This window comes from Microcaecilia unicolor, chromosome 3 (assembly GCF_901765095.1).
Source record: "Microcaecilia unicolor chromosome 3, aMicUni1.1, whole genome shotgun sequence".
Taxonomy (NCBI): Eukaryota; Metazoa; Chordata; class Amphibia; order Gymnophiona; family Siphonopidae; genus Microcaecilia; species Microcaecilia unicolor.
In genome coordinates this window covers 266424527-266444514 of record NC_044033.1, presented here as the reverse complement: position 1 = coordinate 266444514, position 19988 = coordinate 266424527, and the positions used below count along the sequence as shown (strand labels likewise).

General features: G+C 44.0%; 1 protein-coding gene across 3 annotated transcripts in view; it reads right to left on the bottom strand.

Annotated features, from left to right (window-relative positions):
- The window catches only part of MOCS3 (molybdenum cofactor synthesis 3), a 158116-nt gene that overhangs the window by 46523 nt on the left and 91605 nt on the right, over nt 1-19988 (bottom strand). For all 3 annotated transcript variants that reach the window (XM_030198069.1, XM_030198070.1, XM_030198071.1), the window contains exons 8-10: nt 17899-18019; nt 15693-15767; nt 8796-8913 (exon numbers count right to left, since the gene is read on the bottom strand). In XM_030198069.1, the coding sequence (XP_030053929.1) occupies nt 8796-8913; nt 15693-15767; nt 17899-18019 (314 nt within the window). The remainder of the gene's footprint in view (nt 1-8795; nt 8914-15692; nt 15768-17898; nt 18020-19988) is intronic.

Here is a 19988-nt window from a genome sequence, read left to right as displayed (position 1 = left end):
TTCTTGGTCTGTTTGTGTGCTAGGTTCAGCCTTTAGCCAAAGTTCTGTTGTTTGTCTGTGTGGGTCAGCTTTGTATCCTGCTTGTGTCTGCCCTGTTTGTCTTCAGCTCCAGTTCCCTTCCTGCTTGTGTCTGCCCTGTTTGTCTTCAGCTCCAGTTCCCTTCCTGCTTGTGTCTGCCCTGTTTGTCTTCAGTTTCTGTTCCTGCCAAGCTTGTTTGAGTATCTTGAATTCTGCTTGAGTATCCTGAATCCTGTTCCAGTATCCTCTTCCAGCCAAGCTTGTTTGAAAATCCTGAATCCTGCTTCTGACAAGCTTGTTTGAGAATCCTGCTTGAGTGTCCTGAATCCTGTTCCAGTCAAGCCAAGTCCTTTTCTGCATCCGGTTCCTATCAAGCCAAGTCCGTCCCAGCATCTGGTTCCAGCCAAGCCAAGCTTGTTAGTCCAGTCCTGCTTGGGGGGTTTTGCCTCCTGCACTCAACCCTATTGTCTGAGGATTTGGATAGCTTTCAGTCTGATGGCCACATTGGCCTAAGACAATTGCATTTACTGTGATCTTGCTGAACTACATATAGAATGGATTCATCCTTTAAAGAATAATACTTAAGTTATTAAGGTGCTCATTTTCAAAGCATACAGACTTACAAAGTCACAAAGTAACATATGTAACTACGTAAGTCTATGTGCTTTGAAAATGAGCCTCTAAAGGTACTACCACATGAATGTCATCTTTCACTATTTATCTTGTTAGATGTCTACGTAGTAACCTTTATATTGGATGTATCACTAGACTGATTAAGATCCAGCTATCTGAACATAAGAGTAGATTTGACACTCATAATGCAACTGCTATTATGGTGCCCCATTGACTTGAATTTTTCTAACTTGTGACGTTCATCATAGAATAGGTTTGGCATCACCACTTGGCAGAGATTGGAATGCCAGACTAGCCTATAGAGAGCAATACTGGATATTTAAGATACATTGATTCAAATTTGACTTAATGAGGAAACAGAATGGAACATTCTTATATGAACATACTGTTTCATTATTTCTTTTTGTATTTTTTCATATTTCATAAGTTCCTGATTACCGGCGTGGTCCTTGTTTTGGAGTGCTTGGGTGGAGTGGTCAAGTTTGGGAATTCATCTGAAACATTTATACACAGGTAGGGCTGGATTCAGTAAATTGGTGCCCAAAGTCAGATACAGTTATGATCCCCGCTAAACTAGTATTCATAATATTAGCATAGTGTGTTTCCTGCACCTAACTTTGGGCACGTGGAATTAAGCCTAACAAAAGCTGATGTAATTCCTCCCCCCAACTAATGGCAGTTGGGTGCGCAAATCCAAGTATTCTATAACATTGCGCCTAATTTCTAGGAATGCCCCTGACCCACCCATACCTCTCTCATGGCCACGGTCCCTTCTGAGTTGCAGGCTTTGAAATTCAGACACATGTAATAGCATAGGACATGGGGCAGATGCACGTAACTCCTAACTAGTGCCAATTAACTCTAAAAATCAATTGTTAGCATCTAATTGACTAATCAATTTATGCATGCATCTGGGAGCCACACCCACATTTGGGCAACTTATACTGAATCTGGGGGTAAATATATAGCTTTTGTTTTGGATTCATTTTTTAAAAATCAATCTTTATTTTTCAGTTAAATCTTTCAAGCTTCTATGCATAATGTACTTGAATTTGTTTTTTTCACATATAGTGTTTCCACATTACATTGTCTTGTGTTTATATAGTTTTTAGTGGTGTCACAATATGTATGCAAATGACTGATGATGGGGAGCACTGAAAATGCTAAGGTGCCATTACTGTGAACACAGTGGTATTTTTGATGTGGGACAAACTCAATCTAAAGGTCCAGTTCAACAGGCTTTGGTCCTTCAGACAGTGGATTTCATGAAACTGGCCACAAAGTTGGGCTGATTTTGGCTGGATGGACTGCACGAAGTGTTTTTTTTTTTAATGCTTATTTACCACTAAGGGAACAGTTTGTTTAGATTGATAAGAATCATACAACATGTTGAAATCACCATATCACTGTGACTATTTTTTAAATTGCACTGTGCACTATATACTTTGGCACATTGAGTTCATATAAATTAATGTAAGGAATCAGTTAATGATTGATATCAGTGCCCTATGACATTCCATGTTGAGGCTTTCATGCTATGCTCTTAACTCATAGCTACTGACTTTGTAGGGATGGCCTGACTGAGGCAATGTCTTGATAGTGCCAAACTGTTTCCAGTTTAGAATGAAAGGACCTGACAGTTTGCCAAGGGACATTCAAACATATTGAATGTTTACACAGCTTTCCTCAAATCTTTACCTTTGAATAACTTCATCCTAGTGTTCTTTTCACAGCTCCTTGTTGTTTAGGCCTTTGCTTCAAATTCACTTGATAGGAAAACAAGCTGATTCTTTATCCAGGAGTATTCAAATCTGTTTAACTACTGTGAGTGGAAAGCAGGAGGGCTCAGTGTAACTTGTTATGGGACTTGTTAAGGTAATTTTGGGAAAGGAAGTAATTTCGGTTTGGTATGGAAAACGGCATGAAGAATATTTGGTTTCTTATCCTCAATTACTTTTTGAATACTTTTTTTTTTTTTTATTTGTAAGAAGTCTTTATTATCCAACAAAACAGGACTTAAAATACATTGCACATGCAACACAGCTATAAAAATAAAAGTACTATTCCATTGCTAATACAACTAGTCTGCAAATGTTTTCAATACTGCAATGTTTAACAGTTTCAATCTTCAATAATCATCATAACAGAACTTCAAAATTTTTTTTTTTTTTTTTTTTGTAATGTTGTGGATTCAAACGTTCCCCCCTCCCATCCTCCCCCCCTCTTCCCACCCTCCCTCCCTAAGGACTCGGCTGGCCACCTACTATCCGCTCACTCTCTCATCATACATTCTAAACTGACAGAGCTTCAGAAGTAACATTTTTCCATATTAGGTTCCATTTACCCAATTGGTGTTTGCGCTCAGCCTTCAATCTCTCCATTTCACGCACATACCACAGTTTGTTTAGCCATCTTGCTATCGGAGGGACCCCTTCGCGCCGCCAGTGAGAGGCCACAACCACCCTTGCAGTTCCTACTACATGCTTCACCAGTATCTGTTTACATGTTGCTAGGCCTGCAATCTGAGCTGAGAACAGAAACACTTCAGGATTCCACAGTATTGCGCTCCCCAGCCATTTCTGCAACCTAAAGTGGACCGCCCGAATGCCCGAATTTTGACACAATCCCACCATATGTGCCCCATTGTGCCTTTATGCCCGCACTTCCTCCAACACATACCTGGGGCCAATGGAAACATCCTCTGTAAGCGGGCAGGTGTAAGATACCACCTATATAGTACTTTCACTGCGTTCTCCTGTATGGGGACATGTGTCGATACCCCTACTACACCTCTTTCTATTCTCTCCCATTCAGGTTCTCCCAACTTCACACCCAGTTCCCTTTCCCATCTTTGCCTGTGCTCACCACTGCAAGGTGATTGTTTACTGATGAGGAGGTACAGGTGGCTGATCAGACCACGAGAAGAAGAAAACTTCTCACACATCTTTTCTAACTCTGATGTTTGACGTTGCATCACCTCCCTCACCGCTTTAGTCTGAAGGAAGTGTGCTAGTTGACAGTATGCAAATTCACCCCCTTCTATCCCCGGGAACCTGTCCTTCAGTGCATTTAAAGACAGCAGTGAGTCCCCTTCAAACATTTGGCCCCAGGTTCTCACCCCTTCCTTGTACCAAACAGTAAAAGTCCCTTTTGTAGTACCTGGTAAAAATAAAGGATTAAAAGCTATAGGGGTGCTGCGGGTGAGAACGCATTTTCTCTTAGGGAATAAACTGTCCCAGTAGTAAAGTGTCACCGCTATTGATGGGCATGCTCGTTCCTCCAAGGTTCTAAAAGGCTTCGGTAGCCACATGAGTGCGTTCAACGGTGTGTCCCCTAAGGAATGTTGTTCTATGTGCACCCACTGTCGGTCCGGCTAGTCTTGTTGCCATTCAAGAGCGGCCTTCCCTTGTGCTGCTCTGTAATACCAGGTGAGATTGGGTACCCCCAGCCCTCCTCTCTTCCGTTCTTTATATAGCAGTGCCCTTGCTAGCCTTGGATGCTTTCCTGCCCAGACGAACCGCACTAACTTGTTTTGCAATGAAGCTATAAATCGCCTGGGCATCATCACAGGCAGCACCTGAAAGAGATACAGCAAGCGGGGTAGTATGTTCATTTTGAGGATAGCTATTCTTCCAAACCATGAGACTCCCAAATCTCCCCAGCGCTCTATGTCTTCCCCGATAGTTTTGCCTATTCCTTTGTAGTTAGCATTAAAAAGTTCAGAGAACTCCCTAGTCAGGTTAACCCCTAAGTATCTAATTTGCTTAGGTGCCCATCGGAAAGAGGAAGAGATCTTTAAGGATTCCACCACTGCATCTGGGAGTGTCACATTCAAAGCTTCTGATTTTGCCATGTTAACTTTGAATCCCGACACTGCCGAATATTCCTCTATGACGCTCTCTAAGTGTGGAAAGGTGTCGAGAGGTCGAGATATCATCAGCAGGACGTCATCCGCGAAAAGGGCCATTTTGTGGATTCTATCTGCTATTCTGACTCCTGAGATATTAGGATCCAGCCGCACATGAGCCGCAAAGGGCTCCATCACCATAGCGAACAACAAGGGTGACAGTGGGCACCCCTGTCTGGTGCCTCTGTACAACGTGAACATCTCGGAATTACCACCATTGACCCGGACACAGGCCCTTGGGGACTCATAGAAAGCCTGAATCCACCTCCGGAACTGTACCCCAAACCTCATGGTTTCCAAGACCTTGTACATAAAGGGCCAGTGAACCCGGTCAAAGGCTTTTTCCGCGTCAAGACTTAGAAGACAGAGCGGTCTCTTGTTTCTCTTTGCCAGATACATAATGTCCACCACTCTCCTAATGTTGTCCATCGCTTTTCGGTAAGGGACAAAACCCACCTGGTCAGGATGGATGAGCACTGGGAGAATAGGTGCCAGCCTACTTGCCAACACCTTAGCCAGGATTTTTACATCTGCGTTTAGGACCGATATAGGTCTATAAGAACCACATTCTTGGTGGTCTTTGCCTGGCTTAGGTAGCACTGCTATCCATGCCTCCATCATGGACATCGGCAAGGGCTCCCCCCTCCCCACTTTGTTAAACACATCTGCCAGGATGGGAGCTAATTCAGTGGCAAACTTTTTATAAAACTCATTTGGCAAGCCATCCAGCCCAGGTGATTTGCTTGAGGGTAAGCTACCGATAGCTACCTGAATTTCCTTAGGGGTCACTGGTTCATCTAGCAGTGCTTGTTGCTGGGGACTCAAAGAGGACAACTCACTATCTAGTAAATATTGGTCTACTAGCTCCAAAGGGGGGCTAAGTTCCTGAGCATACAAAGTCTGATAAAATTCCCCAAATTGTTTACGAATTTGGTCAGATGTATCTAGATCCCTCCCTCCTGCCTCTCGTATCTTTAGAATGGTCCGCTCTACTTTTTGCCTACGCAATTTTGTGGCCAGAAGGCGCCCCGCTTTGTTGCCAAATTCATATGAGTTCACTCTATTCTTTGCTTCTATCATGCTAAGCTGCTCGGAATATATACTACTACTACTACTACTATTTAACATTTCTAGAGCGCTACAAAGTGTACGCAGCGCTGTACAAACACAGAAGAAAGACAGTCCCTGCTCAAAGAGTCTAATATGGAGTCTAATAGCGCCCGCTGTGCATGAAGCTCCCGCAATGTTCGTGCTGACCCATTGGCTTTGTGCTGTGCCTCTAGTACGCGAATGCTCTCCATACAGCGCTCTATCTGTGCCCTGCGAATCTTTGATTTTTTGCTTGCCAATTGCAAGAAGTAACCCCGGGACACTGCTTTCAGAGCATCCCATACCGTATTGAGTGAGGGCCCTGACTCCAAATTAATTTCAAGATATTCTTTTAGCATCTTTTTATATCCTTCCACCACTTCCCCTTCCCCCAAGAGACCAACATTTAGTGTCCATCTTTTATCCTTAGGTTCTGCTCTGATATTTGGTAAGGTAACCCACACCGGTGCATGGTCCGAGATGGTCATACTCCCTATCCCCGCATCAGGTCCCTGCTCTACTAATGTGACATCTAAAAAAATGTAATCAATGCGTGAATAGGAGTTGTGGACGGGTGAATAAAATGTATAATCTCGCTCTCTCTGATGTTTCAATCTCCACAAGTCCAGTGTGCCTAAAGATTGTGCTAGAGATCTCAGAGCCAACGAATCCTTCTGACCTTCGGCCCTAGGAGCTCCCGTGCGATCTAGATTTAAGCTCATCACAGCATTAAAGTCCCCACCAATCACAAGGGATCCCTGGGCAAAACTAGTTAAGGAGTTTTTAACTCTCTCGATAAAGCTCGCCTGTCCTACATTGGGCGCATATATAGATGCAATTGTTAGGTCCACTTGGGCAATTCTGATATGCAGGAAGATATAACGTCCACCCGGGTCCCTCTTTACCTTGATCACCTGTGCCCCAACCGATGCGTGTATTAGTATCGCTACACCTCCCTTCTTTGACTCTGCCGCCGATGCATAATGTGCCACTGGATATTCTGAATGGGATAGAAGCCTTTCATGTCTGCCCCGCAAGTGTGTTTCCTGTAGCAGGGCCACATGTGGCCTTAACTGCGTCAATTCTTTGTGAAACTTCTGTCGTTTCTGTGGCATATTTAACCCCTTTACATTATAGGAGAGAATCTTTAAGTCAGTACCCATCACTGGTTATTTGAGCAAGTCTGATCAATTGCATTCTTTCGTGGCACCTCTGTACAACATTACACTGTCTTGCATCCGTAGCCCTAACCTTGTCCTCCCCCCCTCCCCTTCTAACATCCTCCCATCTATTCACCCCCCTTCCATCCCCCCTCTCCCAACCATTCTCACCACCTGAAAGACCTATGTCCTCCAGATGGGAATCGAGGAAGCTACCCATCAGCCACACAGCACCCAACCCCACTTTCAGCCCCCCCCCCCCACTCCCACCGGGTCTTTAAACACTTATTATTCCCCTTTTCCCCCCACCCTCCTAGTTCCCAACCAAGTCACACCGGATCAACTTATGTGTCAGCATTAATCCTACCCACAACTTATCCAACTCTGTGCTTCCCCCCCTCCCCCCCAAGTCTGAAGCTTATAGCTAAAAGTAGGTCCATCACCAACTAAACAGTATGCAGGCCAAAATCGGCCTGTCCAGCGACCTTTAGTCTCGTTCTCCCAAAATGGGCTGCCTCCATTCTCCATGACTGTTGAGGCACTGTCCCTGCACCCTTATCAAACCTGTGCAGTCCAGCTCAACGCTTCTGGTTATTTTTCTTGGAAGATTCTGGGACTCTTTGCCACCGTTGAAGTTTCGCTCTTGTAGTGGGCGCCACCGCCCCAGGTGGGGCCTTTGCGGAAACAAGTTCAGCAACGTGCAGGACCTCCCATGCCTCTTGTAGAGTTTGCACCCTATGCTTGTTACCCTTCAGGGTAAAGTTTAGTGAAAAAGGGAATCCTCATCTGTATTGTATCTGATGTTTACTCAAAGACTCCAGCGCCGGCCTCATTTGTCTTCTAAGCTGGAGGGTATATTGTGAAAGGTCTTGATAAACCTGTATCTGAGCTCCTCCAAACTCCAGAGTCTTTGTCTTTCTTGCAGCCGACAGGACCTTTTCTTTGGTTTCATATTTATGGAACCGCACAATTATATCACGCGTTTGCTGCTCCTTTCGCGCGCCCAGTGCTCTGTGCGCTCTATCCAATTCACACCGCAGCTCTCCCTCCTCGGGGCCTAACAACGTGGAGCACAATGTTTGTACTATCTCCGCCACGTTTTCTGTCTCGCCGCCTTCAGGGACACCGCGAAAACGGAGGTTATTCCTCCGTCCCCGGTTTTCGATATCGTCCAATTTATATTCCAGGTGAGCGTGTTTATGTTCCATTTCTTGCAGCAGGGTGGCGTGCTTATTTAAAGTGTCCGTGTGCTCGTCTATTTTCAATTCTGCCTCCTCCACTCTTCCTCCCAATTCTTTGAGGTCAGCGCTAAGCGTGTCCATTCGCTCTAATATTTCTTCTTTAGACTGCTTGATCTCCGTCTGTATATTGGAGAGAAACCTGCGTAGCTCACCAGATATGCCTTTTTTTGAAGGTGGGGCTCGCGCTTCAGACATAGAGAGTGCAGAGTCCGAATCCGAGGGGGAGGCTCGCTCGGGCGATTCGCGATTTTTTGCGGCCTTGCTCAACATACTTTTCTCTGCCCTTTCCGCCTCTTTTTTCCTCGTGGAAATTGCTTTGCTCATGTCTCCAGATATTTAAGGGTGAGATCCGCTGGTTTTTGCTGATTTTTTCTCCCTTTGGGTTGCTATTTTACCCGGTTTGTCGGTAGTGGGAGAGGGAGCTCCAAGGCTAGGCTGCCATGCTACCCGATGACGTCACTTCCTCCTCCCGATGACGTCACTTCCTCCTCTCTTTTTGAATACTTTTAAAATTGTTCTTTCACAATGAAAATGTAGATCATGTGTATATATCAGTGCTACTCTAATGTATTTTCAACGGGATTCTTTAGATAGCAAATGTGAAAAATGTACAAGGGTGTGAAGACAGGAGATTAGGGAAAGTATGAGAGAAATAGTTACTAACAGCCTGAAAACATCAATGCAGAGCTATGTGATAAATGATTAAAATCTAGAAGATTTCTGACATTTTGTTTTCACTTCTTTTACCTGTCCTTCCATTCTTAGTGCACTAGCAGAAACCAGTGGTTTTCCAGTTAGAACACAGGCATCATTGACAAGATATCGGGTGGGAACATTATCTGAGCAATCCGCAATTATGTCATATTTGAAAAATGGTACCGTCAAGGAAAAGACAGAACACATTCCAGAATCATTTCAAAATAATTAAAACAGCTTACGTTCCTTTATAAAATTAATTGAATTCACATAAAATAACTGCCTTTTTAAAAGACAAACAGAAAAATGATACATAATTGTCAACCCCCCCCCCCCCCCCCCAAAGTACTGGTAGAGATCTTCCAACTGGACTATAATGACTAAGCGACAAAAATATATTTACATTCATAAATGCACACATAGATCTGTATACTCACACACCTCTTTCTATCTATCTGTCTATCTATATAAAATGCACACACATATACTATGTACGGATACTATGGATATAACAGTGATGGAACTGAAAAACATATGATTTGTTGAAGTGTCAATATCGGGTGATATGTTGGAGAGAGAAATAGAAAAGATCACAAAATACTGGGATTTACAAATTGAAATTAGAAGAATCTGGAAAAAGAAATTAATGGTGGTACTAATAATAATTGGGGCTTTGGGAATTATACCATGGAGTCTTACAAAGAACGTAGACTTGCTTAACTTGGAAGGACTACCACCTTACTAGCTACAAAAATCTGCCTTAATTGGAACTGCATATATTTCACAAGGATACCTACACAATTCTTAGGTCCTTGGGTAGGATATGAATTTGTGACCGACACAACCAGTCAAAAGACTGATGATTTTTCAAGCTTTAATAATCTACTAGTAAAAAAGGCCCATTTCCGAAACCAATGAAACGGGCGCTAGCATGTGGTTTTTTTTGTGTGTGTGTGTATGTGTCTCAGAGTTATTTTTGTGTGTGTGTGTGTGAGTGTGCGGTGTGTGTGCAGGTTGATGATGTGTGTCTTTTTTTGTTTTGTTTTTTGCTTGGGGGTTGGGGGATGTGCTGTGCTGGCAAAGTGGGTTGGATTGGTGTGTGGCTTTGAGGGTGTGTTTCTGTTGCATTGTGTGTGTGTGGTTTTGTCTGTCAAGAAGGTTTGTGGAGGGGGGTCTTTCTGTTGGTGAAATGTAAATGTGGTTGTAGGGGGGGTCAGCCTTTGTTGAGTGTTTTTTTTTTTTTTTTTGTGTTGTGCTAAGGCAGCAGTGTTGTTTTAGATGGGCGGAAGGTAGAGGAGCACGTTCTTTGTCTGTCGGTATTTTTTGGCCGTTTCAGGGCTGCTGTAGGGGAATGCTGGAAGAGAAATGTGCTGTTGGAAGCAGCGCCATCTTTTTCCATTGAGCTGTGGTTCTGGGCATCCTGGAGGTAGGTGATGGCTTGCCTGAGGACGGGGATGGTTGTTTTAAGTTGGCGGAAGGGAGAAGTGCACGGTCTCGGGCCGTCGGGGGGTGATCCGGTATGTTTGGTCAATTTCAGGCTGGCTGCAGGGGAATGCTGGAACATTTATGCGCTGCAGGAATCAGCGCCGTCTTTTTCCGGATGCTCGGGGAATCCTCGAGGTGGGAGACAGCTTGCCTGAGGCTGGGGATGGTTGGGCACGTCCTTGGCCGCTTCGGCAAAAGGGGAAGAGGAAGGGGGTGGGGAGTTACCTGCAGCCGCCTGAGAAACCATGTATTCTTTGTTTGTTTTGTATTATTAGTTTGCATTTCTGTTGAAGAAAGAGTGGATGCCTTTCGAATGATGGAGGTGGTGCGTCGGTGTGCGGTTGTTTCGTTAGTTTGGCAGCCAGTCTCCAGCGATTCCTAGGCGGGGAAGGAGTTCTCCTCCCCCTTCCTTGGTCGCTGTTTGCTGCTGGCTGGGTCGCGGGTAATCCTTCCAGCTGGGCCGCAGCTTGTCCTGTTCGCCCACGTCCCAGATGGTGACGGGCACATTGTTTTCCGGCTCCTCTGACTCCATGTCAAGCGATCCCAAATATAGTCTGTGCTATAGGCCCTCTGGCACTCTTCAGTACTGGCATTAGGCATTTAAAAATTTCTCCCCCCCCTCCCCCGGTCTATTTTTGCACATACCCACATCAGGAATATTCTTCTCTCGTTCCAGCAGTTGTTCTGTGCTCTCCGTGCTGCACAGATAATGAGCCATTCTGCTGGGGAATGCACCTCCCTTACTGTCACGTAGTTTCCTCTGATTGGTCCGTCTTACGTTGCCTAGTGTTGCCTGGGAACGGTGTTGTGATGGTCCTTTGTGTTTCAGAATGTTGAGGGTGTTTTTTCTGATTGGTCCGTCATGCGAGGGCGGGGCAGAGAGACATGGTCAGTGTTCTGGCTTCACCACCATGAATCCATGAACCCTTCAGTGAGTGACTGAGTGACTTCAGAACGTTGTCTTCAGAACGTTGAGGGTAAGTTTTATTATAGTAGATACATTGCATATATATCTTTATATCTATATCTTTTAAGATAGATAAATACACACACAAAACTTTTATTCTCCTTCTGAATAACTCTGAGCTGGAGCACTACTATAGCTGAATCATCATACTCTACTACTACTACTATTTAGCATTTCTATAACGCTACGAAGCGTACGCAGCGCTGCACAAACATAGAAGAAAGACAGTTCCTGCACAAAGAGCTTACAATCAGTAGACAAAAAATAAAGCAAACAAATCAATTAATGTGAAGAGGAAAGAGGAGAGGAGGGTAGGTGGAGGCGAGTGGATACAAGTTGTTACGAGTCAAAAGCAATGTTAAAGAGGTGGGCTTTCAATCTAGATTTAAAGATGGTCAAGGATGGGGCAAGACGTAGGGGCTCAGGAAGTCTATTCCAGGCATAGGGCGCAGCAAGACAGAAGGAGCGAAGTCTGGAGTTGGCAGTAGTGGAGAAGGGAACAGATAAGAAGGATTTATCCAGGGAACGGAGTGCACGGGAAGGGTTGTAGGGAAGGACGAGTGTGGAGAGATACTGGGGAGCAGCAGAGTGAGTACATTTATAGGTTAGTAGAAGAAGTTTGAACAGGATGCAAAAACGGATAGGGAGCCAGTGAAGCGACTTGAGGAGAGGGGTAGTATGAGTAAAGCGACCCTGGCGGAAGACGAGATGGGCAGCAGAGTTTTGAACCGATTGGAGAGGGGAGAGGTGACTAAGTGGGAGGCCAGCAAGAAGCAGATTGCAGTAATCCAAACGAGAGGTGACAAGGGTGTGGATGAGGGTTCTAAGATATTTTTAGAACATTTCAAAATTCTAATTCTTCACCAACAATTTCAGTATTATAAAGTTTTTAGCTTATTTTATGCAAAGCTTTAGATTTTTGTCCCTGTCCAGGAAGGATTAAAATGCACAGTATCTTCTTGCATGCTCTTTGCTCAGGTGCCTTCATCCTGTTAACCTCTCATCACTTCTCTGTGCTATGACAAATGATGGTATCGGGTGTAACAATCTGAAAGCTCAATGCATATACCAAAATCTTTTAAAACAATCAACAATCACTGATAATTCCACCCCTCCCTCAAAATAGAAAAATTTTCCAAACAAGTTATAATCTATGAAAAATCCATCTGACCTTTGTCTCCGAGTATTAAAACTTTGGCCAAGAAATACCTCCTCTGCCTGCACTTCTACCATCCATAGTTTGAGTCATCAGTGGCTCAAAGAATATCAAATTAACTATAGAGAGCATGATGCCCATTGGCACGGATGTGCGACAAAGTAAAAAGAGTTCACCATCAAACACTGTACAAATCCCCTCACTACTCCTGGATGCCCAGCTGGACCTGCTAGGAAGAGAAACATAAAAGGGGAGAGAGAAAGATCAGACTGGGGGAGGGAAGAGACAGAGACTGATTGGGGTTTGGAACAGAGGAGGAGAGATGATGGACCCACAGATGGAGAGAGGGAGTTATGTCAGACGACGAGGGAGTCAGGGGAGAGAGAGGGAGAGATGCTGGACCTGGGATTTGGGAGGAAAGGAAGTGAGGGGAGAGACGGGACACAGACAACAGATGATGGGCATGGAGTAAGAACAGAGACAGGGACACAGTGCAGTTGTAGAAAAGGGGTTGGGATAGGAACACTGCGGGGGGCATTGTTGATCATAGGAAAAAGGATAGGGACAACGAGGAGAAATGCTGAATATAAGGGGAGGATAGGGACAGTAAAAGAACAGATGCTGAACATAGGGGGAAGATAGGAACAGGGACAATGAGGAGACAAGATGGAGAGGACAGATAGGGACACGGGGAGAAGATGGATGGCAGACATGGAGAGAGATGTCAAATAGACAGGAGATCTTGGAAAGGCAGGAAAACAGATAAAAGCAGAAGAGACAGACCAAATCGAATGGAAAAATATGCTGACTACAAAGGTAGAAAAATATTTTATTTATCAGTTGGACCATGTCACCCATCTCTGATATCTTTCATTTCCATTTTTTTTTGTTTCTCTAGTATTGCTGGAGGTGGGGGGAGCGCAAATTGGGTTGTTTGTGCTATTGGAGGGAGGGGGAGTAAAAACTGGTGTCAGTGTGCTTGGGTGCAGGAGCTGGGGAAGTATGTGCAGGTGGAGAAGCTAAAAAGCTGGAGAGCAGTATTGAGAATTCAGTTTGGGGGGGGAGGAACTGTATGCCCATATGAGGTGGTTATTGATAGATTTATGGGTGTGTGCATGTGCTGGGGGAGGCAGAGATAGAGCTATGTGTGTATGTGTGTGCTGACTCACTACAAAAGAGCAGATCGTGTGAAAGTAAAATGTAATTTATTTAAACAGTATATCAATACTCATGTAAATACAAACAGCCCGACACAGGCCGTGTTTCACCCAACTGGGCTGCTTCAGGGGCTATGAAAAGATAAAATATATAAATATTGTCTGTTATAATATTACACATGTAGATAACATATATACTATATATATATACATATACATATACATGCATATACACACACAACAATTATATCGTCTATATAAACGTACATATTAAAAATAAATTAAAAATAATACATCATCTAAAATTATATTAAATGTTAATCAAACAGAGATCAAAAAGAATAAAAGGAACAGCTAACGCTTAAAATTAAAAATTATGAATTAAAATATCTCATATACACATATAGTGATGGACAAACATAGGCTAAGACACCCACCTATACAAGGGTCCTTTATTGCCAAATATTAGGCAGACGGAGCAAGTCCTGTCAATAGCTATAAAATAAAAAAATCCTTATTAATTAAAAGAACTTATCCACTACTGAAATGGAGCAAACTGAATTCAAAAAATTGATCTGAACTCACATATATGAAGAATTGGTTTGAAAAAAACAGCTTGATCAGAGATTCCATTATCTCTGATCAAGCTGTTTTTTTCAAACCAATTCTTCATATATGTGAGTTCAGATCAATTTTTTGAATTCAGTTTGCTCCATTTCAGTAGTGGATAAGTTCTTTTAATTAATAAGGATTTTTTTATTTTATAGCTATTGACAGGACTTGCTCCGTCTGCCTAATATTTGGCAATAAAGGACCCTTGTATAGGTGGGTGTCTTAGCCTATGTTTGTCCATCACTATATGTGTATATGAGATATTTTAATTCATAATTTTTAATTTTAAGCGTTAGCTGTTCCTTTTATTCTTTTTGATCTCTGTTTGATTAACATTTAATATAATTTTAGATGATGTATTATTTTTAATTTATTTTTAATATGTACATTTATATAGACGATATAATTGTTGTGTGTGTATATGCATGTATATGTATATGTATATATATATAGTATATATGTTATCTACATGTGTAATATTATAACAGACAATATTTATATATTTCATCTTTTCATAGCCCCTGAAGCAGCCCAGTTGGGCGAAACACAGCCTGTGTCGGGCTGTTTGTATTTACATGAGTATTGATATACTGTTTAAATAAATTACATTTTACTTTCACACGATCTGCTCTTTTTTCGTTTTCCATCTTGGAGTTTGCAGACCGTCTGCCTTTGTGCTTTCTTGGACACTGACTCACTACAAGTCTGGCTCCTAGATCCCAAGAAACTTTGTTGAGCCCTGCAGTAGACTAACGCTGCTTGCAAGTAGGGTTACCATATTTGCTCCCCCCAAAAAGAGGACACATGCCTCTCCCCTGCCACATACCGCCCCACCCCTTCCCACTCCCCCCCATCACACACCCCTAACGGTGTCCTATCCTCCCCTTCCCTTACTATACTGCCCTGGTGGTCTAGTGACCTCTTTGGGGCAGGAAAGAGCCCCCTCTTTCCTGCCCGGAGCGTCTGCATACTGTTCCCTGCTGACTCTGGTCCCGGCGCTGATTCAAAATGGCCACTGAGAGTTGAAGCCATTCTGAATCAGCGCTGGGACCGTCAGCAAAGAGCAGTATGTAGGCGCTGGAGGCAGGAAAGAGGGGGCTCTTTCCTGCCCCAAAGAGGTCACTAGACCACCAGGGTAGTATAGTAAGGTATGGGGAGTGGAGGATAGGACATCACTAGGCCTGCCCGCCTGCCTGTTTGTCCGGAAATCTGGACAAACAGGCAGGCTGGCAAAACCTGCCTGGTTGCCCGGCCATGTCCTCAAAAAGAGGACATGTCTGGGTAAATCCGGACATATGGTAACCCTACTTGCAAGATCTATCACAGGCAGTGTTATTCTTCTACCACAGGAGTAATTAACCTGTGAAACTGAGCTACTGCATGCTTGTCACTACTATGATAAATTAAGGTGCAGTAAAAGTACGACTTCTACCTCACTTTAATAACTACCCTGCTTAATCTGATTAATTTTGATACTCAAAAATATCCCTAAGACATGACAGAGATCTTTAAAGTCAACTGTATTCAAAAAAATATTAGTTACATCTAGCAAAGGTGTTTGCAAAGGATATTGTTGAATGAGCTCTAAAGCAATCTTCGGAGTCAAAATCAGGTTGTAACAAATATATTCCACTCCAGAGTTCAACCTAGAAATACAACATTAAAATAGCTGCAACTCACTTTCTTTATTAAACTTGGTTCAATAAAAATACAAAGCTTTTTAAACATTTTAGCAATATAATAAGATACAGGAACAAAAGGATATCTCCAAACATTGCTACAAGATCATTTCTAAACATCTGGGAGTCCATCCAGACATGGTCTACAAATGGAAAATTTTAAAGACTACAGTTGCTTTGACAAGAAATGTTCACCCTGCCAAGTTCATATATTTTCCAGTTTACTCTTGGGATGAAGTCAGAAAGAATGACATACTAAAACCTAAAGATCTGCAGGCCTCGCTCACTGCAGCTGATGTGAGGATTCTTAAAACTGAATGGGAATGCTGTTCACAGGAAGTTAGCTAGACAGAAACCACTGCTCTTTAAAAAGAACATTACTGCCTGCCTTAGGATCAGCAAAGAGCATCTGGAATAAATTACTCCATTCTTCACAACTGCACACTGTAGAATTTGCACAGAATTTCCCTAGGGTACAGAATTTACGTTTTGCTGTGCAGCATTTAAGAATTTATCCTGAGCTGGTGGGAGATGGAGCCATTGCTGAAATGCAGCGGGTGCTGCAGTCTTTCTACATCATGCGGTTCTTGCAGAGTGCTGTTAACATGGTGCCAAAGTCCTGTGCTGTTCTAGCAAGACTTTGAGAAGCACAGGATCTCGAGCAGCAAGCTGAAAGCATTCTGCAAGATATGCATGGTGCAGGAAGGCAGCAGAGGCTGCCATTTCAGCAATAACCTGGCACACTGGAACAGCAAGGAGAGAACTGGGAGGTAGGCTGCAGAAACAAGGTTCATGGAAGGAAACTAAGAAAGTGATTGCTGGGAAAGAAGGGAACCACAGAAATATGAGGCGATTGAGCAATGTATAATGAAGCATAAAACAACCACCAAAAGTGGAGGAACGCTTGATCCCTATGAACGTCGACCACTCAAATCTAGCAGTAGGATAGACAGGCTCTTCCAAAAACAATGAGGGAGACACTAGTTCTTTGTATAAAATTTTATTGGAAAACACCAAATGATTCGACACAGCAGCCATGTTTTGGCACCAATGCGCCTTCTTCAGGAGTCAAAAACATATGAATGATTTATATAAACACATAAAACATTATTCAGGTTACTTAGATGAAAAATAGCTATAAAAAAATCATAAAGAATTAAATGCAAAGGAAAATCATAAATAATATCACTGCAGGACACAGCATAAAACAATCATCCGATATAATTCTGAACTAAGTCATTCCAGTTCTAACCATAAACTGTATAAGATTCCATAGATCAAAGCTGATTAGACAATTAAAATCTATATTGAAAAAGAAATAAAAGGCTAAGCACTTGGTTAATTTACAGGGTATAGGCATGTTTTATATTATGTTTATTCAAGTCATTCATACGTTTTTTAGACTCTTTAAGAAGGTGTGTTGGTGCTGAAACTGGGCTGCTGTGTCGTTTGATGTTTTCCAATACAGTTTCATACACGGAACTAGTGTCTCCCTTGTGGTTTTTGGAACAACCTGTCTACCTTACTCCTAGATTTGTGCAGTGTCTAATGAGACATGTGCAGGAAAAGAGATGAGCTGGAAGGGACACTGGCAAAGGATGTGTCTCACTTGCCCACAGACCCCTCTGGACTAACAATGTTGCAAAGTGGGTGAGAACTACCTTGGAAGTGAGAGGGGGGCAGGGCTTGAGCTGGAGTGGGGACTGGAAGAAGGAGAGGGGATGGAGCCTGTTCTGTTAGCTAGGAGCACTTGATGCTCCTGGTTGGGGAAATAACCCCTGTAAAAAGCCAAGGTTATAGTACCGTGATTTTTTTCCCCCTAAAATGACTTGCAGTGTATCACTGCAAGTCGCATTAGGGCATTTGCATAGTAATGAGATACAAAACATGCATTTGCATGTTTTGCATCTTATTACTACGTAACCTGTGGCAGGAAATTGAATTGGGTTGTGTTAGGGTCTTTAAGTCACAAATAACATGACTTAAAGCCCTAATGTAGCTTGATAACTTCCCCCTAAAAGCCCACCTTCACAGATATAGGACTGTTTTTGGAAAATTACCCTCCCTAGGCTATTACCCCTATCCCCTGAAGACCTACTGTTTTAGTGCTGTTGCTGCAGATAGGGATTTAGGTATGCCTTGTCTGTTCTCTCCATGTAAAACCTGTCGGTGAAGGTTGTTTATTTCAACTACATCATAGTCCAGCAGTCCCAAACGGCCTATTTAAAGAAACAAACATATTTAGCTTTGATCATTAGAAGCTTTACTAAGACATGAATACATTTGGCATTGTTTTAATGTAAATAATTCTGGACCAATTTGCACCAATTTTCAAAATGAAAGGATACAGATCCCCCCCATCACCAGTAAACTACCTACAGATGTTTATATTTGCTTCTTTGTACACTTTTCTCATGGAAAATCACACAAAAGGAATCACTTCTTGAGTTAGCACACCAACTGTATTATCACATAGTATCTATCATAAGGGCCCATCCTTGCAATAGATAATCAAGATAATGATGTCAGCGTGCACTGTCAGTACATGAGCCCATAGATTTAAAAATGCAATTGACATGTGTGATTCTCCTCTCTCAAGCTAACATGAGCCCAGGAACACTTTCTCTTAAAGTACACTGTACGTGAGAGGGGTGACATCACTGCCCAAGATGGCCGCTTGAGCCCGGATCTCCTCACCTCCTGAGCAAAATCAACATCATCACTAAGGCATCCTGCTATTTCTGTGCACACTTGAACTCTCTGCTCCATTGATTCCAGGAGTCTAAAGATGAAAGGATTTGATTTATCCCAATTCTCTTACTCTATGGTGGTGCAGGCTGAATGCATAGAGCCAGGCAGTATAGTGGTGGACCGCAGCAATGGTGGTGTCTAAAGGGCGAAGTCCATAGTTTGCCATTCCTGGAGGAAAAGTCCATAGTCTGCTATTGAGAAAGACATGGGAAGCAACTGCTTGCCCTGGGATTTGTAGTATGAAGTGTTGCCACGATTTGGGTTTCTGCTAGGTACTTGTGACCTGGCTTTGCCACTGTTTGGAAAACAGGATACTGTGCTAGATGGACCATTGGTTTGACCCAGTACAGGGGTGTAGCTACGGGCGGGCCTGGATAGGCCCAGGCCCGCCCAGTTTTGTCTCAGGCCCATCCAGAGTCCCTCGCCGTGTCTCCTCGCCTGCTTGCCCTCTCCCACTCCCACTGTAGCGCCTGCATTTAATGCTATCGGCGCTGCCTCCTCCTGTACTTCACAGTCTCCACCTCCCACCCCTGCGGCAGTGCTTGTAATTTGCTTGGCGCTGCCTGACAGCTGACAGACGCAGCGCGAAGTCCTGCTCCGGGGCCTTCCCTCTGCCGCGCTGATTCAACTTCCTGTTTACGCAGGCCGGAATGCACGCAGCAGAGGGAAGGTCCAAGAGCAGGTCATCGGTGCCTCATCTGTGAGTTGATCAGGAAGCGCCGGTAGCAAATTGCAAGCGCTGCCGCGGGGGTGGGAGACTGTGAGGTGCAGGAGGAGGCAGCGCCGATAGCGTTGAATACAAGCGCTGCAGCGGGGGGTGGGGGTGGGAGAGAGTGAGGAAGACAGTGGTCTCTGCTGGCTCTGCAAGGGGAGGGGCCTGAAGGGAGAGGTTCTGGATGTGTGTTGGGGGGGGGGGGGGGGTAAGGAAGACAATGGGGTGCTGGCCCTGCAAGGGGAGTGGGCTGAAGGGAAGGGAAGATATGCTGGACTTGTGTGTTTGTATGTGTGTGTGTGTGGGGGTGACAAAGACAATGGGGTGCTGGCCCTGCAAGGGGAGTGGGCTGAAGGGAAGGGAAGATATGCTGGACTTGTGTGTTTGTATGTGTGTGTGTGTGGGGGTGACGAAGACAATGGGGTGCTGGCCCTGCAAGGGGAGTGGGCTGAAGGGAAGGGTGCTGGACTTGTGTGGGGGGGTGACGAAGACAATGGGGTGCTGGCCCTGCAAGGGGAGTGGGCTGAAGGGAAGGGTGCTGGACTTGTTCGGGGTGAGGAAGATAATAGGGTGCTGGCCCTGCAAGGGGAGTGGGCTGAAGGGAAGGGTGCTGGACTTGTTGGGGGGTGAGGAAAATAATGGGGTGCTGGCCCTGCAAGGGGATTAGGCTGAAGGGAAGGGTGCTGGACTTGTGTGTGTGGGGGGGTGCTGACCCTGCAAGGGGA